The sequence below is a fragment of the Phaethon lepturus genome, unplaced genomic scaffold (assembly GCF_000687285.1).
Source record: "Phaethon lepturus isolate BGI_N335 unplaced genomic scaffold, ASM68728v1 scaffold19913, whole genome shotgun sequence".
NCBI lineage: Eukaryota > Metazoa > Chordata > Aves > Phaethontiformes > Phaethontidae > Phaethon > Phaethon lepturus.
The window spans coordinates 68,389-96,033 of record NW_010530229.1 but is presented as its reverse complement, the minus strand read 5'-3'; the positions used below and the strand labels follow the sequence as shown (position 1 = coordinate 96,033).

At 40.4% G+C, this 27,645-nt stretch overlaps 1 protein-coding gene across 1 annotated transcript in view; it reads right to left on the bottom strand.

Moving 5' to 3' along the window:
• LOC104618584 (collagen alpha-6(IV) chain-like) overlaps nucleotides 1-27,645 on the bottom strand; it is a 109,947-nt gene that overhangs the window by 43,316 nt on the left and 38,986 nt on the right. Inside the window, 3 exon segments of the mRNA XM_010284217.1 lie at nucleotides 494-610; nucleotides 6,405-6,449; nucleotides 8,590-8,724. Of these exon segments, the coding sequence (XP_010282519.1) occupies nucleotides 494-610; nucleotides 6,405-6,449; nucleotides 8,590-8,724 (297 nt within the window).

Sequence of the window (27,645 nt, the reverse complement as noted above, 5' to 3'; positions counted from 1 at the left end):
TCCAGTATTTGATGCATAGACTTGAACATGTCATAACATCTTTCCTGAATCAGCATCCACTAACTTGAAACGTGCCAGGTGGAAGATGTTTGACACTTCGTGGTTCTTAAAAACTTCATTGTGGTTTCTCCTGAGTTAGCCTGAATACTGCCAGTGACAATGGTTTAACTTGGTGTGGGAGCATACTGCATTCACAGGTGGAATTTGTTTGACACTTCGTGGTTCTTAAAAACTTCATTGTGGTTTCTCCTGAGTTAGCCTGAATACTGCCAGTGACAATGGTTTAACTTGGTGTGGGAGCATACTGCATTCACAGGATCTTAATTTTATCCTCAGAGTGGAACTTCAATAAGAAAATGATACTGAGCTCTAACAATGCTAATGAACTTAGGGTTATTAGGGTTCTTCCTAAGGAGTTACTTTTCCAACAATGGCATGAAAAGCAAATCCTGGCTTAGTGACTACAAAACATCATATTTGAGCTGGGACATACAGGCAGCCCAGGTAGGCCAGGAAACCCATCTGATCCAGAAACGCCAGGACTCCCAGTGGTACCATTGCAGCCATCGAGGCCAGGCAGACCTCTAGGTCCAGATTGCCCAGGGTGACCCTGTGTAAACGGGAAAAAGAGAGAATGACTGACACAGTGCATTATTTTATTAGTAATACTGTCCCCAGAAAACTGATATCTTCCAAATGGCAACACAAAACAAACAACAAAAAAACCCACAACTCCCACTCAAGTTCAGTGTATGGCAGACTGCAACAGAACTAGCTGCTTCGGCCAGCATTGTTTATCCTCCCCAAAGCTTAAATCCTAGAACACTGGCTGCATTCACTTAATTACCTTTTTCTCCAAGGGATAATTTTCTGAAATACATAACTTGTGCATGAGTAGGTCCCGAAAGGGCAATACTCATCCCACAGCAATCTGAAATATATGGCATATAACACAGTGTAAAACAGCACACAAGGGTGCACCTGACATCAGGAATGGAAGTTGCTCATGTAAAAACAAGGGCAGAGGCAGACTCAACAATACTGAGCATTTATAATTCCAATCTGCTTAAAGTTTCAGTGACTTCTCTTCCTCTCCGGTGTGGATTCTTTCCTTTAATAGTTCAACAGATGTTACAGCTCCAGCATCAGGCCATTCAAGCAAAACAGCTTTTCTTGTTATATTAAACTTAAAACCTTAGGCGAAGCAACTGGGAGAAAGACTTAATTAAACTAACAGCATTTAAAAGAAAGTATTTGTAATGGTCAATTATTAATCAAGCAGAGTAGAATACAATTGTACCTAATTCTGATTTCGCATCTCTTTTGCCCTGGTAAAGCTCTATTAATTTGACTGGAGTTTACTCAGCACGGTGTTGGTGCAAAGAAGATCAAAGTTTGAGACTTTAGTTACTTTTTCTTCAGTGTCATATAGGTATGTGGAGGCAAAACACAGAAAGGCAGAACCGTCAGTCACGCTACCTGGGTTTCAAGCAGCCCCTTATTCTATACTTTTCACAGAAATGAGTTCTGTGGCACTCAAAGACAGTGTTTTGTGGCAGGAAGAAAAATGAAACTTATGGAGATAGTATCAATAACTGACAGTTCTCTCCCTCCCCTCTGTACACCCTGATCTTGACTCATCCCAAAAGTACTTTTGTTTGATCCCAAAGATTCATCCTTAAGATACAGCATTAAACAAGTTATGACTCACACTAGGAAAGTAAAAAAAATAAACATGGATAAAATGGAGATAAAGCAGAACATTAACAATCCTTCATGCCTGACACTTAAAACAAAACACATTTGTGTTGCTAAAGGTCTTTGCAGTCCAAGCCAATAGCATATGCTCTGACCAAGCTCAATGAGAACTTTGCAGTAATGTAAAGCCTTTTATCTAAGGATCTTAAGATGCCTTGCAAAAATGTGGGAATGCTATAATCTTCATTTTACGGATGAGAGGCTGGGGGCACACAGTAGCAGAGTGACTTTCCCAGGGATGCAGAGCAACTTAGGCCAATTACATAAATACTCAAGCTGATCACTGGTCTCAGCTGCTGCCAGGAGGGCCATCGCACACTCCTGCTTACTCACACCTACCTCTTCCCTGTGCCACCATAAGCACAGCCAAAGTAGGAAACCCACTACTATGGCAGAGAAATAACTGTTCTGTTTCTTAATGGGGTTAATTTTCAGCCAGACGAGTTCCTTGGTCCAGCTTATCTGGCAATTGCATTGCGATTTGTGCCAACAAAATGGAAAGAAGGGGAGAGAGCCCCGATCTGCTCTCTGCCAGTCAATCAGATGCAAACTGAATTAATGTAAAGTGTGTCTCCACTACAGGATCAAGGCAGATCACCCAGGGAAGTATAAATTTGAGATTAAACAAGGCCTCAGTACACGGAATGAAGTCATCCCAAAGCATTAGCATCAGGCACCACTGCGTTCATAGTACCAGTTGCCCAGATGATTAAAGTCTGTTTGTCAAAACACTCACATGTGGTGTCCAAGCAGGGACTTGCCAGCCCCTGGTAAAGTGACAGGAGAAGGCTGAAGCACCAATTTATTGCCATTTATGTTTATCTCTCAGAAATTATTTCATTTGCTTCCCAAAGCTGGAACGAATCAGTGGCAAACCACGCTCCTCCGTCCATGTGGGATGTCATAGCCAAGAGCAGCAAGTCTCTGACGGGACAGGCTGTGACTGCAGAGGGAGGCCAGAGCGGTCAATGTCCACCAGGTCTTTCACTTTGTTTACGGCATAAAGAAAACCAGAAGCTATGTCAGACAAGCGCACGTGTATCTGGTTACAACATAAGGTGACCAGCTGCAGGGTTTAGTGAAGCTTAATGGCCAACATCTGCCCCTCAGAGCCAGACAATGGGAAGCCAAGCTGCTAAGCCTTTAGTGCTGGCCAAGAGCCAGCCCATAGCAGGCAGCTGACTGGTGGCCTCATGTCTTGGGAAATGCTTTGGGTGAGATCTCCTAACTCCTGGACCAACACAGTCTGTAAATGGCCCAAAGGATTTTGGTATCCTCTTAATGTGTGAGAAGGGCTCACAAAGACAGGACATAAAGTGTGCTGACCACAGTGATTTCTTAGGTGTATTAAATAAATCTGTGGCCCTGTCACTTAATCCCATGGCATCCATGTCTGTGGTTCTGAGCCAAAGCTAGACACAGACTGACACACATGCACACACATACACATGCAGTCTTTTTTGCTTTATGAAAAAAGTCCACAGGATTTGCTACTTTCTAGCTAATCTGCTATCAAAGTTCACAATGTCTTGTTTTAAGAACCTTACCTGAGGAGATACTAAGCACCCACAACTGTCCTTCTTGAGAGTTGTAAAGCTCTGGCTTAAATGAACCTTTTCCTCAGAGATTTAAAATACTGTTTTAAAGAGCTGTTTTGACCTGAAAAACGGTGATTAATAGTTTCACTGATCTCATCTTCTGTAATTCCTGTTTTGGCAGATGTGCCAATTCAGCACACGCACCTCAACTGACTAAGGCAGAAGACTTTCACAGGCTTTACTTATACATGGCAGGGCGACTAGTTTATAGACCTGAATTAAAACACAGGCTGGAGAGATGACTTGTGCTCTCTGTCCTCACAGAAGGAGGCATTCCCTGAGAGACAGATATGGAAACTTGAACTGTTCATCTAGGCCCTTGCTTTATCTGACTCTTGCTCGTACACTAACACTGTGATCACAAGGGGCCTCTTTTCTAAATCAAACAGCACAAAGGCGATCCCAATGGCAGAGCTCAACAAATATTTAAAAGCAGGGAAACAAATGCAATTTATTTAGGGTGAACACGAAACTAATTGAATAAGCAGTTTCATGGATTGCTACAGCAAAGTGGCCTTTTTACAGCCACCGCAAAGTGCTTGTGTTTGCCCTAGGAAGGTCGCAAAATAGAGAACTTTGCCTCTCCATGTAGCTCTAGCTTTCATGGTATAGACAAGGGCTCACTTCTCATAGAAGTATTTCCTTCTAGAACTCCTTGGACAGTTCATGAAAAGCTCCCTACATCTCCCGGCTCCAGTTCCAGCCTTTGCCAGAGGTGTCCTTGAATTTTGTCCTATAGGAAAAAATAAACTTCCCAAGTACAGCTAAGGATTTGAGCGTTTCTTCTACAGTGTGACACGAAAGACTAGCAATAAACACATGTAGCTGCTGTATTTACTAGGTTAAAGGGATTAGTCAGGCCAGCTGCAACAACATGATTTACTTGCCACCAGCATTCCCCAAGGGAACTCTGTGGAACACCACTTCCCTTAAGGTCAATAGTGGGATTCCCCTCTGAATCACAGCCTTGCAGTCCTTTGGCCATGACTAAAATATACCTGCCCACGCTCAAATACCTGCATACTACAAAGAATCTCTCTTCATATTTAGATGTTAATTCTTGTGCAGAGATAGCAATATCTTTTTCCTTCTCTCTTACATATATCAGCACACACACTCTCTCTCCCCTTTGCTCTTCATTTCACACGTGCATATAACGTGCATATGTTCATATACATTTCACAACAGACCCAAGCTACTCCCTCTCCTGAAATGCAACTGGCAAAAGTATAAATATTTTCTCAAGCAGCAGTGGTTGCTATTTTCACCCTAGAATGGAAGTATTTATCTCAATGGCCAGAATGTAAACAGTATGAACTAGTTTCCCTTCCCCCTTTTTCTGTCCCGCAGTTGTGACACAGAAGAGCCACAGTGGTGAGCATTTTGCTGTTCGTGAGCAGCAAAACCTGCCTTTTTCCCATTCGCCCACCTGCAGAATGCTATAAAGCACACAGAGTAGATATGCATATGCTGGAGGCTTTGAATCCTCTCATCTACCTCCCCTACTCTCTCCTTGGAATGTCTGTCGCTGCCAACTACCTGGCAATGGCTGTTGCTGTATCTCTGCCTCCCCTCATTGTTGGGAATCCCCTTCCTCCAGAGCCTCATCTGAAAAAATACCCTGAGAACAGCATGTTCCCACAGTGTGTTCAATTAAATTAAGTATTATGGGAACAGCTTGTTCTCTTCAGAGCTAGAGTTGGCTGGTGGGAAAAGAAAAAAATAGCAGCAAGGGAGTAGTGCAGAAGAGAAAACAGGCAAGGATGAGCAGAGGGGGAGAGAAAGACAAGGGCCGGGAAGGAACTGGAATCAAGCAAGCTCATTTACAGGGCCAACTGTGCATTTTCAGCCAATCTATCAAAACAATTCAGTTTTTGATAGGAAGTAAGAAAACACAGCTCAACTGTTGGAGCTCTTGGCCAGCTGAGGAAGTAGGGAAGATCAGAAAGAGCACGAGTACAGTCTGAAGGCACAAGGATACAGAAGATGGAAAAATGTCATCAAGAAAAGAAAAAGAATTCTAATACCAGAAGGAGAAAGCAGGATGAGCTAAATGGTGTAGAGAGAGGAAGGAAGTTTGGAGCAACCTCTAAAGCTGGCCCAGCTAAAACTCCCCTGCGGTAAAGTGTCTGTAAGACATTTGTAAAAATCACTGAGTAAAACCAAAGCAAAAGAAAGCTGGTCAAAACACTCTAGGCACACCATTTTTTGCATGGTAAAGGAAACAACTGTCACTAGAACGTTCAACTTCTAAAGAATGAAAGAAACAAACAAAAAAGTTCCTGATGATCAGGGAAAGTGGTTACCTACCCCGACCACCTGAAAATGCAGCAATTATCTCTTTCCTGTCTTAGGCTTCTGAAAGGCTCAGATCTAAACCAGAACTAGCACCTAGTGGAGAAGCAAGGATTCTCAGGAGAGCCTCAGCTGTAATCACTGTTTTCATTCACATCATGGCAGAAGATTGAGGGAAACTTGATAACAGTTATTACATACAAGAAGTAAAAGGGAACAATCTACTCTCTGTGTCCATGATGAGCAAGATGAGAACTAAGAGGTTTAAACTGCAGAAACAGACTGAAGTTAGGCATTAACAAAGCTTTTCTAATGGAGAAGTTAGAGTCTCCATCATTACAAGGTTTTTAAGAATTTATTAGGAAACACATGCTAAAAATGGCCTGAAGCACAGCTGATCATGCTTGTTTGACTGAGGTCCCTTTCAATTCCATAAGTCTATGATTTTATGATACAGTGTTTTCTATACATGGTCCTGGGAGAACATGGTGCTGAAAGAAAAGCTTATCAATGATGCAGTGGATCCCCATGTAACTCAGGCTCACTTCCGGATACGTATCAGTTTCCTGTCATCCCACAATAGGATCCAAACCTCTTACAAAACAGCATGGGATCACCAGGTAGACTAACAAACACTGCCATTTCCCTCCAGAGAGAAGCACGCACTTGTGTGATATACTATGCATGTGCTAGGACAGCCTCATTGTGCTTATGTGCTTCTGGTTGTGATTATATTTACATATGCAAACTTACTGGGATCCCGTTGATGCCTTGAAATCCAGGAACTCCCATTGGGCCCTGAAGAAAAAGAGTACACATTGTATTTCACTTCATCCATCTGTGTATTTCAGTTACCTGTGAGATACTTTTTACTGCAACATTTTCAGTCTTGGACTTTAGCTTTCAAAACCAAAAGGAGCAAACTACCTCATGCAGATTCTCTCTGACCACAGGGGTCAGTGAAGATAGGAACTGAGCATCTGAGCTTGACCGGGTGCCAAGTGAGTGTTTCTGGAATGTTTTAATCAGGCAATTTAAAGTAAAAATATAATCTCCTACTGCACATCTGGGGAAAACAAGATGCCAGGAAAATAAATAATCTAGTATAAGCTTAACTCTGTGTCACACTTGACCTTTCAAGAGTTTCAACAGGACTTACGGGTTTTTCTGTCTATACTTGAATAGCACCACCCAGAGATACGCAGACCACTGTATTAACTTCAGACCACCCCTGGCTAAGTTGCAAGTAATTGCCACTCTGTTGGTTCTACTGGTCTGCTCTGGATAGTAGCAAAACAAACTATGTAAGCAGAATATCCAGCCTAAACTGCTCTTGCTTTGGAAAGGTAAAATATATTGCTTCCACAAGGGATAAAGAGAGAGAATTTTATCGCATGTTGGTGTCCATTTCAATTGATAGAAACAGCAGGTCTGGAGTACATAAGGGATTTTTTCAGTGCAAGGAAATTGCTTACAATTGTTAAAGGACAGTTCCTACCCTGGGTTTCTGTGTGTTCCAAAATCCGAGTTTAATGATTTCAGTGTTATCTGCTAGAATTATGAAAACACTATCACTCATATCAGCACTCAGTCCTTGCTTTGAATCCTCCGTTGCCTTTCAGATGAATGCAACACCGAAGCAATGACTTTCACTGTCATCATTTTCAGTTTACTTGGTTCTTTGTCTTATGGGAAAGGCTGATTAGAACTCCAATGTGTTGACTAATATTAAATGAGAAGAGGGTGTAACTGCAGCATATGAAAGTACAATTGAGCTAGTCTTCATCTAGCTAGCAACACCTATCAGTAGCTGGAAAAATGTGGAAGACAAACTCTGCTCTGCAGGTACCTAAACAATCTGTCTTTTTTTCTTATTTGCACATGTGACCTGAGCACTTGCATCAAGTAGACTGGTAAGATGCTCTGAGATAGTCCCAGAATGCAAGCCCTTGTCCCCATGTCCCAGACTTCCTTCAGTTCTTAGAAACCAGGCATAGCACACAGGACTTCCTCTGTCTTTTAAGCTTTCAAGCTGTTGTCCTTGAAACATTCCTTTTGTTCAACCACATAGGCATGAGAGTAGGAATCTCATTCCAGTCCTTGCATCAGACAGTATCAGACTTCCCCGGTTTATAATCCGTCACACAACCTCTGTCAGGCTCTGTGATGGGAGCTTATAGATCACTCAGGCCTATGCAGTGGGACTCAATGAGTTCTCTGCATGCAACCCAAAACTCATTATGCAAACACATGCCTGGTGCACAATGTAACTTTCCTTAGGTGAACTATCTACATGGATCCACTCTTTATTACTGCAAGTATTTTCTCATACTTCCATTTATTCTTTTGCCTAGCTCCAAACTCCTCTTTTGATACTTCCTTCCTAGGAAGAGACAGCAGAACAGATCTTACACACATTAAGACATTTCTATGTTTGCTATCCTGCCCTTTCTTGCACATTGCATTCATTGACACCCACACCTTATGGCTTATTCCATTTAATATGACATGGTTTATAATATTCTTTCTACTATAACTAACTTTGCACCTGCAAAACTGAATTGCAGGTTTCATTTAGCACCCATTCCTTTTGCTTTTCTAGACACCAACTCGGCATCTTCTACACAGGAACCAGCTCCTGGTCTCTCTGAATGTAGCGTGAATCCCTGGGCATGTGAAGTGAAAGACTACTTGCAACAGCAATACTCATTTGGCTATAGTTCATCTACCAGGATGGCTACAATGTTCAGCAGCTACAGGAACTGCATTCTCATACAAAAATAAAAGCAGGGGATTCTCTAAAGATACTAATGAAATGCTGTTGTGTTGGGCTTATATCTTTGGGCACACAGTCCAAGATTATCTTTATTCATTCAAAAATGCATACAAGGCCATAAATCTATCGCACGGACAGAAAAGATGTCACTGTTGAGCCCACCTTGTCACCTTTCTGTCCAGCTGGTCCAGGGGGGCCCACTGCTCCTCTCTCACCTTTTGCTCCCGGCAAACCTTCTGGGCCAGTAAATCCAGGTGCCCCTATCGGTCCTTGAAGCCCAATTGGTCCTGGTCGACCCTAATATACAACAAAAAATAAGTCAGTCAATGCACCATGTTCAAAAACTGCTTTGCAATTACTCTATGCAACTCAACCTTTAATGCAATTTGATACCTCTCAGTGTAGTTAGGATATCCTAAAGTTTTTCCTGTACATTCTCAGATAAAGAGTTTTTAAAGGTTATTTCAGGTAAGTCATGAGTAATAGTAAGAAATCTCCTCTTTTTCCTAGAAGATGTGTAACTACCCATATCGCTATAGGAAGGAAGAGGGGAAGAAAACAACAGTATTTTGAAATCAAACTGGCTGCTGCTTCTTGAGTTTGTACCTCTATTTCCAAGCTGCAAAGTGCAAAAAGGATTTTGCTTATGCTTTAGATCAAGCACAAGAAGAAGAAAACGCAAGATGCAAGAAGTGCATGGGTCATATGCAGTCAGAGAGCACACTGTACAGTATTTGAGACCAGTACAATGGTTGGCTCAAGATTGGGATCGATTCCACTGTGCTCTCCTGGTTACCTTATAGTCGGGGTGTGGATTTTGATTTCTCGAGCACAAAAAGAAGGGTGCGATGACTGAGCATTGCCCGAAGATGGCAGTCTTTTCTACAACTGCAGAGATCCATATGTGACTGATGAACTTTCATTGTTCTATCACTACGGGGATGTTCAGAGTAGTCTGGTACTTGTTTCTGAAACAAGCCAATGTTTAAAAAAATTTGCTGTAGGTGCTCTGATTTTTTATTAACCTCTTGTCTGCTGAATGTTTAACACAGAGTTTTGTGTTAACATTTTTATACTTTTAACTTGGTTCATTTGAGAGAATCTGAAAGAGATCAGAGTCTAAGGTCCCAAAGTATCAGTAGAAAATGGCAGTTTAGGGGTATGCTTTCTACTGGCAAGACAGTGGATTACAGGAAGTTATCCATGCGAAGAATCAATGCTTACATTAAAAGATATAGAATGGAGAAGGAAGTTAACAAAAATAAATCCTCCTCCTTTCAATTCTCCTCTACACTCATGTCCATGGTAGCGTGTTTCCCTTCTATTTCCCCAACTCCTTAAAACAGCAGAAGGAATGCAGCTCCCTGCTGCAAGTGTTTTAGTAATCTCAGCTGGAGACATACGAAGTCCTGACTCCAGGCCTTGGCAGGTAAAAGACTTTACAGTTAATTTAAAAATGCATTTTTACATGTTAATAACCAAGTAAAGTGAAACAAACTGTAATTGATTTTAAAAATTCTTTTTCCAGGATTGTTTTTAGTACCTGCTTAGGCTAAAACATTTCATCCCATATTCCGTGTTTCTTCACTACTGGAGCGGTTTTCTTTTAAAGTGCAGCAATTGCCCCGTGTCACTCTTTCTGTTGTGCTTGTTTCACCCTGGCCTTTTAACTGAGGTCAAGTGCGTGTTTTGTATTTCATACCTCTTCTGTCTCGACACTGTCCATACCCTACTTCCAGAGGCACTGACTCTCATCTGAAAAGGCTTTTCTGTTGATTATTTTTAGTTTTATTCACCCTGGGCTAATTATTAGTGGAATCCTTTACATTGGGAACCATACGATCATAACATTAATTTCCAAATCTTCAGTGGTCCTTGGCAACCGTACACAACAAGGAACATGTTACGAAAATCGTATTCTTGGTCTCAATTTCAGTCTCAGTTTTAACTTTTTAATTTCCCATAGTCACAAGCTATTCAGAGTCTTACAGGCAACATCTCGCTTACAAGTCACAGGTTGTGGACTGTTTACCTCCAGGCAACACAGCAGTGGAGAGACATACTCTAAAAATGAGCACGTTACTGTTACAGCCAGCCACCACCCATAAAGTCAACAGCATCCAAGAACCCACCAAGGTTTCTAGAGAAGACACACTGATAATTCCTCACTTGTTTAAATTGCTAACGCTTCTGTATTCAATTAGTTTGATTGCCTGGTTAATGACAGTGTTTCACAATGGCTGGAACTGATAGGAATTAAAATTCTAGGAGGCTTTTGCTTTGCTCTGCTACAGGTCACTTTGAAAAATATATGTAGATGAGACAGTAAAGACCAGTAACTACACATTCTGCTTGTGTGCGGTTCTGCAGCTCTCTGACAGAAGAATTAAACACCTTCTGTGTGATTTCAGGGCCTATAGGTAAAAAGCTCTCTTTTGCCTTAACGCCCCACAAGAAAGATTTTAACAGCACTTGAAGATTTTGTCCAGTGCCTTAGAGTGTCACTAAACCATAAAGACACAGTGAAGTGCTTCTAATCTCTCTGATAATGTGATTATGCCATGATAATCAGGCTCTCAAGAATTCCTACTGTTTCTTTTGAAGTCTGTGTGGATGGAAATCACGTTTTCTATGCTGAAACAAAGTACTTGCCTCCACTGCTAAAAAAGCAGCGTTTTTCATCACTCAATAGCACTCCCATGAACTGTCCCAAGATAAAAGCATTGTAAAGAGCAGACGCTGTGGTGTGCAGGAGCGATTCCAGGATAAAAGCACAGTGAAGACTCAGGTTTTACCACAAGGTAAACTTACAGGGTTCAATGCCAGGTGGAACTACTGTTTGACCTCAATGAGTTTACCTTGTGGTAAAAATTAAGTGCGTAGTCTTTACTGTGCTTTGGCATCAGGATTGCTCTTACTTACCCAAAGGATAAAACGAATAAAACATCTCTAACAGTGAGGACAAGCTTAAACATAAAACGTGGATTACGACAAACAGAAACTACAGTGAATCAGCAGGGCTCGCTATTTTTAATCTTTATTATTCAATATATATAGGCCAACAGCCTGTAGAAAAGCCATTAGTAATTAATGTAAATGGTATCGTTTTGGTTTCCTGGCTGCATGACAACCATTTTTAAGAAGAGGAGAATTACAGAATGCTAGTAACGCCAAGCAAGGACAAAGTCTATGAAGTTACTGTGATTTGTGAATGTTTTCTTCAAACGCCCACTAGAATTTTATGTATTGAAAACTATGACCTGCATTCTCAAACATATTTGTGCACCAGGCTTTTGCTACACATGCAGCACTAAATGAGATGCCTGTCTCTCTGTAATGAGTATGGTGCTGGTAAAAAAATGGCATTATTTCTTGATATACCATGGCATTTCCATAGATAATTTCAGGATTTTGACTAAGTTCGTGCCATAAGTTCAATATAAGCCATATGCATCTTTGTTACACACTTAGCCATTGCAAACCATTAAAAGTACAGAGATGCCTCAGATATTCAGGTTTCCATCTCAATATGCGGTAATCAAGAGGAAAAAATGGCTGGGATAGGAACCTCCCATTGCTTCTGAATGACCATGCTGCAGAAGGCAGTAAAACAAAATGGCCTGAAAATGTAATTTAATGGTAGTGTCTTTCAAGATGGAAAAGCTTCTGCAACATGTGCCTTCCTCCCTTCACCCTTTTAATTCATCTGCATCCCAGAGTGCCATGAGGAAAGGCCAGTATGGTGGATAATGATGGGGCCTCTCTACTGCTACACAATCAAATACGTCACAGTTTCTCTATTGTCCCTACCGCTTTTGCCAACTCTAATACCCCACATAAATTTTCGCCCACTGAAGCAGAGCTGCTACACATAGCATTGCAAATTCCAAACGTTCTTTTTTTTCCCCATTGCCTCTGTGAGCTTGGAGAATAAAGTGTAAATCTGTTTGATTTGTGACCGAGCAAAGGAACACCCATGGCAGTGGTATGGAACCACTAGACATGCCCCTTATTTCAGGGACAAAAAAAATAATACAAGTGCTTACTTACTTGGGGGACAGTTCTGCTAGCCTCACTCACTATCAAATACTCAGTGATTCATCACCGAAAAAGGATACTGGAACTCAAAGTGAGATAAGTTTAGCAGGACTAGTAACTAAGCAGAATACTACTGATCAGCTAGGGCAGAACTGATCCCTACTTCAGTTAGTAAGTTCATAGATTGCCATATTTCAAGCAGCAAAGTATTATTATTATTTTTGTAAGCAAAATTAAGGTCCAGTATATGAAAAGAGCAACTGCATTTAAAGATGTTTGTGTTTTCACAAACACATAGTTCCTTCTCTATGATAATTCGGTGACCACATTTTAAAAAAAGGTCTTATTCATGCTCTCTATTTCTTCATCCATTATTTCCCCCATAAACAATGTTTTATTGACACAAAAAATTGCTAGTGACAAAGATTTACTTCACGAGCAAATGCTGTGAAGCATTTGCTGTCTGAAGCATCTTCTACTCCGTTGATTATATTAAAGCAAACCAAAGAGCCAACCATTAAATCATTATGGCCCTAAAAATGTATGTTCTCATATACTGCATGTAAAAGGTGACACACGACTCATGCCAAATTTGGATGACGTGTCTATAGGTGACTTATCGGTGCAAGGCAGCTGTGTCCCTTAACGAGTAGCACAACCTTGGGCTAACCACTTCTACTTTCTACCTCCATTTCCTCCCTTCTCCTCTCCGGTCTGCCCTGCCTTTGCTGCAAGATTCCTGTGGCAGTGGTTATCTCCTGCTAGATAGACAGTGCCTAGCACAAGAGAGTCCTGGTCTCAGCTGGGGCCCCACAGTTCTACTGTAATAATAATAATTACTGATGAAAAACCCTTCACTATTTTCCTAAATTACAGGTCAGGTATCCAGTGCCCTGCTCACATTCCAGAGTAAGTAATTATTTTCCCTACTGAAAAATGCTTTGTACTTTTAAAGAAAATTATTCTCCAGTATTTCTTCTAAAAACTTAGGGAAAGTCTTGTTCAAAAGGGATTCTTTATTTCTGTCATATAATTTACTGTTCCTCCTTTTTACGCACACAGCGTGAGATGAATACACAAAACTGTATATACACACAGAAATAATGGGCCAGAAAAAACACCCAGCGCAACAATCCTACTTCATTCATCACCTTCCCAGAAATCTCATAGGTTTTTTTCCATTGTTGTTCTCGGTTTTTTTTAAGGAAGGATATCAGGGTAATAATTCTTATTTATTTATTTTTAAGACAAAGAGACAGATTATTCCTGTACCACGTTAAATTCTTTAATATAATAATTCATTTTAGGAGTTTTCTGTTTACGCAAAGCAGCGCTTGGCATGCTCACGCTGCAGACTGTCAAGGCTGCTCTGCCCATCTCAGGAGCAATCTCTTAATGTAGTAATGAGCAACTGCAAGCTGTTTCTCATCATAATTTCCAATTTTAGTTCATGTGATAAACTCCATTTTCAAAAAATACTTCTGTTATTTCCACTAAGCCTGACTAGACGTGACAGCAAGTAGAAAATCTAGGTGATAAAAAAATGTGTGCATGCATATACTATATATATGGGTTTACACCCTATTTTTAAACTGCTTTAAAAAGTTAATGAAACTTGATTCCATAAACCATTTGTATCCTGAATCCTGTACTTTAGTAAAATAAATAAGTTTTAAAAGTTGCAATGGAAGGTTTACCACATTATAAATATATAACTGTATATAAACCCTGGGCTTTTTTAAAAAAAATTCTCTTTATTTTTAAATATCTTTATTTTTAAGTTGGATATTTAAATCTCTGAAAAGTTTGTTCTTGGGAATTCCTAATTTCCAGTTAAAAACTTTCATGGAACATCCTGATCCAATCAATTCCACATATTTGCTATATCTATTTATAGCAAACAAAGAGACCACATACTGTCATCTTTTTCCCCGCCAAGGACAATGCCAGGGGTGACTCAGTGTTACTTCTAAGTAATTATTCCGTTTCATACTTCATAACCTTTAAAGAAATTGCCTTTTTTTTTTTTTTATGTAAGAATCAAAAAGGATGACTTTAACTCAGATTGCTTTTTTTGCTTTGAGGTACTGAAATGTCCAAGTTAGATAAGAAAGTAAGAGCATGCAGAAAGGCTCCAGGCCACAGAGAACACAGATAACATGAAAGTAAGTGAAAGTCACTTGTGGGTTGTAACATCTGCGTGAGAGATGCGCCAGCTAGGCGATAGCCTTCCTGCCCGGCGCTCTGGAGAGAAGGGTTATTAAATGGATAACCGTTGTATGAAAGCTATGAGTTCAAGTGTATTTTTGAAGAGCTATGCTATGCATTTGAATGACGTTTCCTTGCCTTTTTCACGGTCATCACTCAGAATTATACCGTTATTTCAGCAGAAACTGGGTGAAACTGCTATCACGGTTTGCACAGACTACATCCTGATGAATTGCATCCCAGAATATCACCGCAGCAGAGGTGATCACCCCCAAATCCCCAGCTTACCCACTATTTGTTTAAGCTAATTGGCTGTGAGGCTCAGGTGATACATAGTCATCTGAGACAACCTTTTCTCTACTTGCCACGGCAAAAGGTTTTTTGCTAGCTTGACTCATATCTCTAGGGCCTTTTTATGTTTTAAACTGGAAGGACAATGCTAGGTTCAAACACAAGTGGAGAGCAATTCATGTAGACAGCATACAAGACTGACAGCTGGCAGTACTCCTCTGAAACCACGCACGTGCTTAAGCCTGACTTAGAGGCAACTGAGGAAATGAGGCATGGAAGGAGGTGAGTAACAGTAGGCAGGAACTGCTCCCACAGGTCATGGAGGTCTGGCATTACATTATGCTCATCAACATTCCAAAAAAATAGGGCTTATATTGAAAGGATGGATTACACAATTATGAAATCTTCGCAAAAACGTTGCAGCAAGTGAGGTCTAACTGACTTCAATTTACTTATGAACTAAGCATTTTTTTATTTAACAAAAGAGCATAGTACAGCCAAAGGTTTGAGTGGTTTATGAGATTTTATGATCTTTTGCAACCTCAGTTCATCTTCTCTCCCTCAAGTCTTTGGTGCCTAATCTCTAAAAAATGTTTTAGAAAGCATTTACAGTTCCCCGACCTGTTCACGTAAGACAGCAGCTGTCATAACATTTTCCTGCCCTTAACCGAGGGAAGGGCACTTCTGAATATTGTGTACATCTCTTGACAGCAGCACAAGTCCTGAGATGGATTTTAATACAAAAGAATTAGTTATTTCAGAAGAAAACACAGGGTTTCTCTAGAACTTTTTTCCATCTTCCTGACGGCTGTACAGGAAAGCAGACAAGGTAGCATATGCAAACCATTCTTTTCCCCAGAATACACTCAAGTCATCTCTGATGAGAGCACGGCACTAGAAAATGACCAAATGACAGCTCCTCAGCAGTCAGTCTCCAAAAGAGGAGACAGGTCGAACAAAGAGCGAGGGGCATAGCCCCTGACCCTGCTGGCTTTGGTTTCAGGGCTGTTCTCTAACCAGACTGATTTGCAGATGCCACTGGTTCTATTGCCAACTATTTTTTGCCCCTTACAGGCCAGTAAAGTCTTTCACGGTGATCCAGAACAGCAAGTACCTAAATCACTATCGCTCTAGCAAACGATCAGCTAACTGGTTATAATTAGTTTTCATGTTTACTGAAAACTGTGTGAATTAGAAGAATAATTAGAATTGCTTCATTCTTGAGTAACCCATAGCGATCTGCTGCACACAAGTGTGACCTGCAAAGGAGGGCAGCCCACAATTACTGCCAGCTTCGCTTTGCTTCCTTCTTCTTCAGCCTTACTATCCTTACTTCTGGCAGTACTTTTATTGTCCTCAGAAATACTTTGCAGTTTGCTTATACGTTCTGTGTTTAAAGCTGTCTCTTACTGGATAACATGTTTCAGTCAAGACAATCAAATGGAATCACTTTGTTTTATCTCATATTTTAAGTGTATTTATCTCATATTTTCATCATATGGATGAACTTCAGACAGACACTGGGGTTTGTTAACTGGGCTTATACAATTTCTAACACCTGGCTACAGGCTTTGCAGGATGTACTACATGTATACAACATATATGTGTGTATACATATATATAGTGTCTCTCTAACAAATTTGCTAAGATCAAGCATGCTTTTTTCCACAATCCATTTAAAGGGGTTTTACCCAGCTTATTCCTGAGAAAGATACCACACTGACCATAGATATTAGACAAGTCCCTTGGGGAAAACTGATACTGCATCATAGTGACTTCACGGGCAGTCACATCAGGACTGCTGCCCATGAAACCACAGCTTCTGACTCTCCTTAAGATACATCCTACAACACACAACTTTTTCAGGGATCTGCTATGGGCTCACGAGGAAAAATAAACACACAGTGTTGTGTTATTTTCCTTTCCACTTATCCCTAGCACCCTACAGAACAAACCAAAAAAGCCTGAAGTGTTTCTAAAGAACTGTTTAAGTGAACAGCTACAATGAACTTTTTGCTACCTCCCGCTCTGGCTGGCATTTCCAAGCTGCCTTCTTCATGGACTCAAGTGACAGAAGATTCATTGTTCCAAAAAAATGTTGTCAGTAGAAAATTAGCTGTATTAAGTAGTGTACTGAACAAGTGAAATCTTGCCAGTGTCAGGCCTGTTAAGACTATTAAAGGGACATTGTATCTAGAAAGGCAGGGAGGGTTCAGCCACATGCTGAAGCCGAACAGACTCCAAACCTCCTCGGGGTCGGCTGTGTCCAGATCTGTTAATTTGCTTTGGGCTCCTCTCCAGTTCTTTCTTTTACAACAAACCCAATTTTTAAATTTCTAATTCCCCTTGAAAGCGAAGGCTGTGAAAAGTTAGTGCTTCCTCAGAGACAGAACAGGGATGTGGGCAAGGAGTAGATCTAGCAGGAAGAGATTGCCCATACCAGCATTTTCCCAGTACAACTGTTCCTTAGCAGATGGGATGATTTGGTCTTCCCTGCTGCACTGAGGGGCAGAGCCGCTGACTTTCATGCATCCCACAAAGGCACTGGCTATGCGAGCCCAGGCTGTGCATTGAGAAAGCAGCAGTTCAGCTCTCTAAGAAGCAAACGAGCGGGAGGAACTGCACATCTCAGTGAGCACCTCACTCCTTCACGCACCAAATTCTCTGTCCATCAGGCTCTACAGCACCCATCGAGAGCTGAGGGATTTTGAAAACGGAAGACTGAGACTGGCAGTTGGTAATAAAAAGGTCAAAAGTACCTCTCCACTGGCTCACAATTTCTAATACTGCATTATAACTACATTTGACTAGTTTTCTCTCTCTCCCTAGGAATTGGAAATCAAGCAGAGTCAAGACACGTCCTGCTCCCCCAATAACACAGAGATAAGGAGATAACTCAGAGATAAGGAATAGACCCAAAAGCGTGAGACAAAGAGACGGAAAGGGAGTTACGGAAGCCCCTTCTGCTCTGTGGATGATAGAGAGAGCTTTCCATTTCCCTCATGCTGTGGGAACAGAGAGTGTCCTCTTGCACCAGAACTTCCCCAAATATGACATTGAACCAGTAAAGAAAGGAACAAGGGTGAAGAAACCAGTAATAAAAAACCCAAAAAACCCCCTGAGGTTTCCATGCATGGAAACAGTTACAGAGCTCTAAGTGTCATTTTACCTTACATGATGCCCTCTTGGCCTTTCTAAGGGCCCTCATGCTGGAGAAAAAAAAGTAGTTCATGAACCTTTTAGAGAAACTTCATTCACTAGAGCTCTTTATTGCAGTTTCAGCTGCACGTATGCTATTCCAAGCTTTAGCTTCTATCGGCAGCTAAGCTAAGTTCCCAGTATAATTAAATCCTAGCAATTATCCTGGGGAATTCATTTCCACAAAATGCATCTAAGACCAGAAATCTAGGAGTATTTTTACAGGAATAGCCAAGCAGAGGAGAAGAGCACAGAGATGTATAAGAACAGTTGCAAAAATGTCAGCTGAAGACTTCTAGCAAAGATTTAATGCTCACGCAGTTCTAGAGAGAAACCACCCACTAATCAACAAGAGCCAGGAAGAAGTTAAAGGGTACCGGTCTTTAGGACAATGATTCCCTGCTCACCAGCTGGGCTCCCTGCTAAGCATTATCCACTATCCACCACTACCCCTGGAGTGGATAAGCAAGATCCTACCCTATTTTTTTCTGGGCTAACAATAGCAATATACCCTCTCTTTGGGCAATTTTAGACCCAGATCTGGAGTACGCAGCCTGGGCTAGGCTCATCCATTCCCAGATTGCTGCAATGCCAAATCAAATCCATTTTTAAGTTATATTAAAGGAGTGGAGAGGTTTGGTCATTCAAAGAAAATTCATTCAATAAAGTATCTGTTCTCTTTCTATAGATTCAAAAACCTCCAAAATGTTTTCTGCTAGGCAAAGACTTTCAATCGGAATGGGATATTCGGATAGCTCAGAAACACTCAGTCCATCACAGGTACAGAAAACAGTCTTGTCTTCCAAAGATTTTGTTAGCTTCCACTTGATTTGCTACTTCTACTTTGAAGGTGGCTATCAACGCATTGTATCAGTGAACTGATAAGTGGAAATTGTTGTTGGACTGCAGTTTATCTGAACAGTTTATAGTAAAAAAATTGATAGATGTAACCTGAGCAAAAAGCCATAATGTAGTGTATGACACACCTCAAGGGAGAATGATCATTTATTTTCCATGGTAATTACTCTAGAGCAACAACTTCTCTCAAAGGATCATAACTGAGGACCATTTTAATGGACTTATCATAATATCATATTAATTTGTTAATTAGCAGCTGTAGCTCTACTGAGGCTATTAATCCCTTAGATTTCACACTTCTTCTGGAAGTTTCCTGGGTTGCTGTCAACCTTTTCACTGTGTTCCAGCTAAAGCAGAAAAACTTATCTTAGTTTAAGTGCTGCAAAATTATCAACTACGAGAACAATCTTCATATTTAACAGCTTGCCTTTGAATCTTCATAAAAGTTGCTCAATATTTTCTTATTAATTTTTCTTATTAATCTGTCTATCGGCAGATATTCTAGCTAGGAATGTGTCTGTGTTCCTATTAAAGCGATCTTAGTTTGTCTTACTACATCTTGTAACAATTTATATATTGAGATGAGTTGGTTGCAGAAACTACTTAATACTAACTAAAACAGCACAGATTCTTTTTTTTAATATTTGGAATTAAACATAGCTGTGTTTTTTCAGGTGGTAATTAGTATGATAACTAAATAAAAGATGACTTCTTAATGTTTGTCATTGCGTTCTGTTTCTGCAGAATGTAAAGTGAATCATTAGAATATGAACAATAGAGATTTGAATCACAAGCATAACATTGGTATTCTAAAAGCAGATTTAAATGCCTGTATCCAATCTTGCCTTTAGGAGTTGCTCTCAATTTGTCTCAAGTTCCTGAGAGAACAAGCTTGTAAGATGCTGAGATAGCTGAATTTAAAACCTGAATCTTTTCTCTAACTTAGCTAGCAATCCAAGTCATAGCCTAACCTATTCTGGACCACGATCTTAAGCCTGCTTTTCTGGCTCACTTTTATCATACTGGAACATCTGATTATTCTATTAAATTTCACTGTTACACAGAAAATGTGTATCTATAAATTGCCACAAGTAAAGCAATGTTCCAGAGAAACAATACTGTCTTTTTTTCCTTTGTTCTTACTGATGCATTACTTATGTCCCTTCCCCTGTCCAATATCCAGTCTTTGTGCTATTACAAATTACAAATTTTAGTACTTAGTACAACGTAATTCTGAAACCAAGTCTGAAACTGGTATCTGATCTATGCAGCATGAAGCTACCTCAAAGCCCTACTACCATATCATGTATTAACGTTATTCATCTGGTGAATAACGTAGGCTATTTTGGAAAAGAAGGAAAAAACCATACCCCCCCCCAATACATTAAAAAATAAATAATCCATTTTAGTCACCAGACCATGTTCCACATGCTAAACATTCTGTTTACAAGAGAGAAAAACAGCAAAAGTTCTCATTATCCACCAAGGTCATTCAGCCCCAAAGGATGCTTCTAGTTAGAAGGCAGGCGGTGAAAGTAGGCCATTCACAGATCTGTCCAGTAAGGGGTCAGTGGCAAACAATAGATTCTCTGCAAGCAGTTTCCCCTACATTTTGCCTCCCATAGCCTTCCCAGCATGTTCCTGGCACTTCAGAAAGGTCTGAGCGGCTTTTCTCGCACAGGGTTCTGCTAAAAACAAAATTATCTGTTGGAACAGATAATACTAGTCAAGATTTAAAATTCAGATGGGAACCATTTGCTTATTCAAGACAGCAGATTTTGAACAAAACCTCTTCCCACAGACCTGAGGGGAGTTTTGCAAACATGTAAACAATTCACTTTAAAGGGAAAAAATGGAGCCTGTGAATTCTCATCTACACATTGCTTGGAAATACACAGTCCAAAGCAGGAGGAGTGGAGGGTAGTAGATGCCTGCAAATCTACAAACACAACATTTGGCAAGATCCCAGTTATCTCTAGAGGCTTAAGCAGAGCAGGTCCAGGCAGAATTTTACTGCAGTGCCTGATAACAAGAAGCACCAGTCAGTCAGTGGCTGGTTTACTAGGCAGTGTCAGAGAATAAACTGCAATTAGTAAAAATAACTTCAAACCAAAGTCAGGGAGAGAAAAAAAATAGAGGATTTTTCATTTCTCCTAAGAAGTGTTGCATATTGGTCAAGATAAGGATGGAAATGAACTCTTCACCTACTTGAATTCCCACTGGCTCGAGTATATAGAATAAATGATTAATTCCAATGTGGCTTGTCATCACATAAATTGTATGTTTAAGTCCTTGGACATTTACTACGTGGCTGTATTAACACTCCAAAAAGCTTCATTCATTTGTTGGTATAAACCACACTTCCAGTCTGCTTAATCTTTGACAGACAGGTCTCATTGTCCCCAAAATCCCTTGCTACACAATACAACAAAGACTTAAATGACTCTGTAGGCCTGCCCTGCTACCCACACTGCCCCGCGCTTCCTGCCCATATATCCCTGGAATTCATGACCATGCAGATTACTAAATTACACACTAGGCCAGGGATTAAGCATGGCTCTTTGTATGGGAGCATCTGAGGTCTGGAAGAAGATTTTACCTGTCACGGTCTGTGCTCACTGGGCCTTGACGAGAGACAGAAGGAAGCAGCGCTGCAGAAGATCACAAACACTGGTGTGTGATAATCAGCGATCTGTATATGATGACAGGATAACCTAACTGGTGCTGCCCTGCACACAGGTCTAGGGAGCTTTAGACAGACAATAACCAGCCCACTATTTCCAAAGCAGCTCAGCAGCTTCTTCCCTCTTAAAATAAAAGGAGAAAATGGTCCCTGTTCCGACAGACGGCAAGCCAGATAATGGCCTTCACTGTACCCAAGCAGAACTGAAATGTCTAAGGGGTAGGAATGTATCCTGCAGTTAAGCAAACATACCAACAAGCCAAAGGGAGGGGTACGGTAGCTCATCAGTTGTTTTAAATTAGCTGCTAATCAAAGCCGGAATTGCTTCTGATTGCTTTCAGAATGCTTAAGAGGTGCAGATCCGAAAGAAAAAATAAAACCATGAAAAAAAGGCTTGAAATAACAGCGTAAATTTAAACACCTCAAGGATATCAGATACCTTTTATCCATATGTACATACAAAAGCCACATTGCTTCTCACTTGAAAAATCAGCAGCCTTTAGGAGGCCTTAATCTTGATGTCTACATAGGACAGAGGAGAGTAGTGTTTACCCAGTTGTAGCTTACAGATGGCTGCAAGCTTTGGCTAAGCCTGTTCAGAAGTTCAGTAGTTAGAGTTACTGTAGCCAGGACAGTATAGTGATGCAAATCAGGAAAAGTCTGTCATACTAACATCTGCCAGTTTTTATTAGTTATGTTGATGTAGCCATACTGGTTTGAAAGATTATATTGCATTTTTCATTGTATTTTGCACTCGCTTGGAGCTCCGTGAAGGACAGGAATTATCTAAAGGCCTGACAGATGCAAAGTTCACAGCACAGTCGCTTTCATGGGTTTGTTTCAGACAGCAAACTCTGCTAACAAAATATACGGAGTGGGGACCAGTATACCACAATGCGGTGACACTTTTGTTCAGCATCATCTTATTACATCAAAGAGTAGTGTTACTACATGCCAACACGATGACACGTCATTTTAGAGGAACCAAAAGTGCCTCAGATCTGCAAATAGCCTCCTAACAGCTCATAAAAAAATTGCAAACCCCCAGAAACCCTGGGAGGACAAGCACTGGAAGCGGATTTGGTCTGCACAGACTCAGCAGGACTCTTTGGAAGTTGCTGCCAGTGCTCCTTTTGCAGCCAGAACAGCCACTGTTGAGCTACACAAACTACTCTAAGCCCTTTCCCTAGAGCCATCAGCTGGGGAACAATCATTAGACTGCTGTTTGAGGAAAATAAGCAAAGCATACTTTAAACGAATAGAGAAAAAAGAACCCTCTATTGATCACTGCTACAAACTGGCTTTGTATTTCCCTTGTTCATGAAGTGACTCCAATTTCAGTTAAACCACAGCTATCTACAGCAATGTTTTTCCATAGGATACTTTTTAAAGCCTCACACCATGCTGTATTTGCATAGTGTGCAATAAACTGTGCCCTCAGCCACACATACATAACAGCCCCTTTCAGACATTAGATTAAGTTGTTCATAATACCTGTAGGTATTTATAATGGCCTATCTTTTAGCTAGCAAGAGCAGCAAAACAGTGAATATAAGTCAATGCATTCCCTGTATCTGAATAAACATTTACTTCTGTGGAGTTTTATCATATGATGACTCTGGTGTCTTCTCACCGACATCAACACAGACAAATATTGACTTCAGTGAAGTACAGCCTGATGTCAGAGACAGAAGAATCAGGTCCAGTATGCATCACTCCTTCACTGCCATTGCTCTTGCCAACACAGCTGATCTTTTCTTGGCTGAATCAGCATCAGCAGAAATGTTGTCTTGCATCTGCCACTGACTGGAAATGCCAGCTCTGCAAGTGTCTGCTGACCAAAGCCTGAGAGGTACCATGCCACTGAGGAAGGCTAAATGGCCAAGGCTTAAAAGCAGAATAAAGAAAAAGGAATCTGAGAAATAAAAGAAAGGAGATGATGGTAAGAAATACAGAGGAGGCACAGCTACACCGTCCACCTTTCGTTTACAGCATAGACTGAAGCCCACAGAGGTCAATCACAGTCCTACGTGTAGGGTAAAGTGAAGTGTCTCAACTCGTGGTAAGGGAACGGATTGTGTCCTTGCTCCCATTGTGAAACTAAGCACTGAGGACGTGCATGGGAGACACTTGCTAGTTGGTTTTTATGTGAATCTAGTGGCCACCTCCCTGCTTTTACTATTGCTCCAAACGATAAAGCCAAGAAACAGGCACACAAATACTGAATGGCAGTTTCACAGGTAGCCATGGGAAAGGCAGGCTGCGGAGCCTGAGCTTCCTTTTCCCAGTTCTCACAGCAGATGTGCCCAAGCACAGGACTTGCATCCTGAATGCTGGGATTTTACCTGAGTCTCAAAAGCTGCATCATCTTCTCTTCCCAGAAACAAAATTTTTCTATTGACACAAGTAACATTGCAATGTCAAAGCTCTTATCTGTCAACTGGAATAGCAGCTATTTTATCCTGGGGAAGTGAAATTCAACTATCCAGAAATTTTGTCTTTGCCGAACAAATGAAAGAAAAGAAAAAAAACCCCACCTTGTCTTTGTGTTACTGGATGCAACAGCAAAGGGGAAGAAATCTGGGACTACTTCTGTTTTCAGATCGTGATTTACCAGCATCAAATCAGTATAACTAAGTTTGATAGAAGGTTTTTTTCTACTACTGCACCATGTGTTAACAACTCATACTGCATTTGTTAAAGAAACAACTAACCATTAACACTAACTATTTTCTTTTCCTCTCCACTGAAGCAATATGTGAAGTGCATATCCTTTTCAAAATACCAGCAGCTTCAAAGGCTTTTTTTTGCTTTTTTTTTTTTTTTAAGTATCTCAAAGTCCAGCAGTCTTCCACGAAAGCAAGAGAGACTGGATCCCCACCTCTATTTAGCACGTAGCAGGCCAGCGCTCGGAGAGACAATACTATCTTGAAGATATTTTGCACCACTGACCGTAAGTCTATCCTAAATTATGTAATCTACATACATTCAGCCATCCAATAAGGGTCAAATTAGTGATCTATCTTTCTTTAAATTAAACAAAAGAATGCTAAAGCTTGATCCATGCTCTAATGATTAGAAAAAGGACATTCCACAGCTTCTTGTGGTGTTTTTATGGCTCCTTACCTCTGTTGAGAGCCTGCATGTGCTGAGAGCACATTCACCTGGTCACATATGGACAGCTGTATGCTGCCTCACTCCACTCTAAGCCAAGAGTCAGCTCCAGGGTAGAGGCCACTTAAACTTACGTGCTTCCCTGAATCAGACTGTACCAACATACTCTCAGACTCCTTCTCTGACTCATGTTCCTTGAGTGTCTTATCCTTCAACATCGCTTGTGTGCATACTGGGGATCATTTTATTTTAATTATGTTGTGGATCCAGTAAATGGATCTTTAAGCATCTCTATTACATCTGCAGGGAACATTAAGTCCAAACGCTCCACAGCTGAAAGCAGATGGATGAAAATCCAGATCTGCCCTTGTGTTCAGCTACAGTTGGGACGGTTCCATGGTTTTGACCCAGCTGTGTGCATTACTCAAAAAAATCAGTAAATATAATGCTTAGAAGAAAAGTTCTTTGGTGCGGGGCTTTTTTTGTTGTTTATACAAAGTATAACTGATCCTGATGTGTAACTGAGGCCCCAGGCCCTGCTGTACTGTAAATATTAAAAACAATCATCAGACCAAAGAAACTAGAGTCTTTGTACAAATGCTCCTATTAAAGTATGAACCATTTGGATGGTGTCTTCCAATTCTGCTGGAAATAATGTTTTACCTCCTACATTAATATAGCTGTTACAGGACAGATATATTTCTAATTTACTGGAATAATTTGATCCTTCTACAGAGATGGTGTAAGAAATCTCTGTCGTACTTGTAGTAGTATGTAACTTCGATGCAAGGAAAAAGTAATCAAGTGATAAGTACAAAGTTAAAAAGATTTAAACAAAATCTCTTCCACAATTAAGTTTTCTGGTTAGGTTTCAACATGTAAGTATTGGGAAATTCTGGTATTTTTATACTGATATATCAGAGAATAGTACCTCAAACAGTGCATTGCGTGGCAAGAACCATAGAAATTAAACTAAGCAGACAATTTGTAAATATACTTTTTGTTTAGACTGGAATGCAAATTTTATACAGCACATACAACCCTTACATCCTATCCAAACAAATTCAGGGACAAAGCAGATTTTAAGAGTACATACCTAGAACTGTAGGTTTTGTTTACTTCCACAACTTGTGCAAAATATTTGGAAATTAATTTAAACATAGGAAGCATTAGCTCAGACAGACTCAACAGAAAAAAGCAAAGCACATTATTAGTCACAACTACTTCAGTTTTGTAACTATTATTGGTTCTTCACCTTACAAGAACAAGGCTCTTTCACTCTTGGAATACAGTGGTTAAAACATTAACTCCGTAAAGCTAAAATCAGATCAAATGCTCTATGTTTAGCAAAAAAGAGTAAACTCTACTAGCTCTGACAAGCAAGTGGTGCTTGCTATGGTTTTGGAAAACCTCCAAAATTTGTAACTTGAATAGCTAGTTGTGCTTGGAAAGAATTAGGGTAGGGAGTTTCTGATATGCAGTGGCATTTAGGAGCAAGCAAAGGGCACCAGATCTTCGAAACATGTAAATTTGTTCAGAGGCCATTTGTGACCCCAGGCCACTACACTCAAGAGAAACAGTTAATGTTCCTTTATGTTCACATGTCATGGTGAAGTGAGCAGATGCTTGCTGGAGGTGAGTGCTGGTCAGACAAGCTCTTGCTAGATTTGCAAAATGACTGGACAGCAGCGACGCTTCCAGTGTTGTACAGACTGAGCAAGATTAGAGAGCACACTAAAAAACACTGGCGAGGGCTTAAAACTAGTGCTCCCCAGTCCTTCTAATATTATGCAGAACCTAGCAAGATTACACATAAATCACTAGCTTTCACTTTGAATAGCTATAGCTTTTGTTCTACAGATCAGTGAAGTTTTCCATTCACACTTTTGTAGTTTAAAGAACATTAAGGTTTTTACATGTTTTTTCAAGTGATAGAACTGTTGAACACACAGGCAATCAGTGTTTCAACAAACTGGATTATCCTCTGCAAAATAAATTCAGGCTTTTTTCTGCTTTCTGCCTAGTCAATGAAACTGTTCTCACACTAGTCTCTCCTTCTGGATATCAGATTACATGTGTATAGTTATGCCTAAAGGTGTAAAGGAAGGCTAGATCTACAGCCTCTCTTCAAAGAAGAAAACGATGCTTTACATAGCCAGCACACCTGTAACACTGTGGTCCAGGACTCCATTCATTTTTTTTTTTTTTTACTTAAATCTAGAGTAGCAACACTGAAGTCAGTCAAGTGACTTAATGCTAGCAGCTAGTTTTCGCTAGTGTAAAGAACAGACCTCCAACAAAGCTAAACCAGGGCAAACTTTGGTATTTCTCTGCTATTTCTGGTATTTCCGTACCTGAGAAGTGTAGGAATGAAGTAAAGCCAGAGTGAAATCAAGATCTGGTATTCACCAATGTTTTGTTAATCACAATTTTAGAACTGTACTTCTAGAACTGATACTTCTGCATTTAAAACCCTCTTGTCATATAATCAGTAACTCAGTGAGCTCTTAATCTTTGATTTGGAAAGTTGAAGCAAACTTTCCTTAAGACCTCAGTAAAACCCAGGTGTTCTGGATCTTCCCAATACAACTATACTATGAGGTGCAAAGTAAACAGTCTAGTCCATGTATAAATATTTAATTAAGATGCTTGCATCTGGAGCAAAATGGAGCTAACTTAGTGTTCCCTATTTATAACATAAACAGATTAGTTGCATGACCCAGCGTTAGTACAAATTTTCCTTGACTATAAACATTTGCTGATGTATTTCACCGATAACATAATGTATAGGAACGGAGGAAAGATTTACTCTGAAGACTACATGTAGA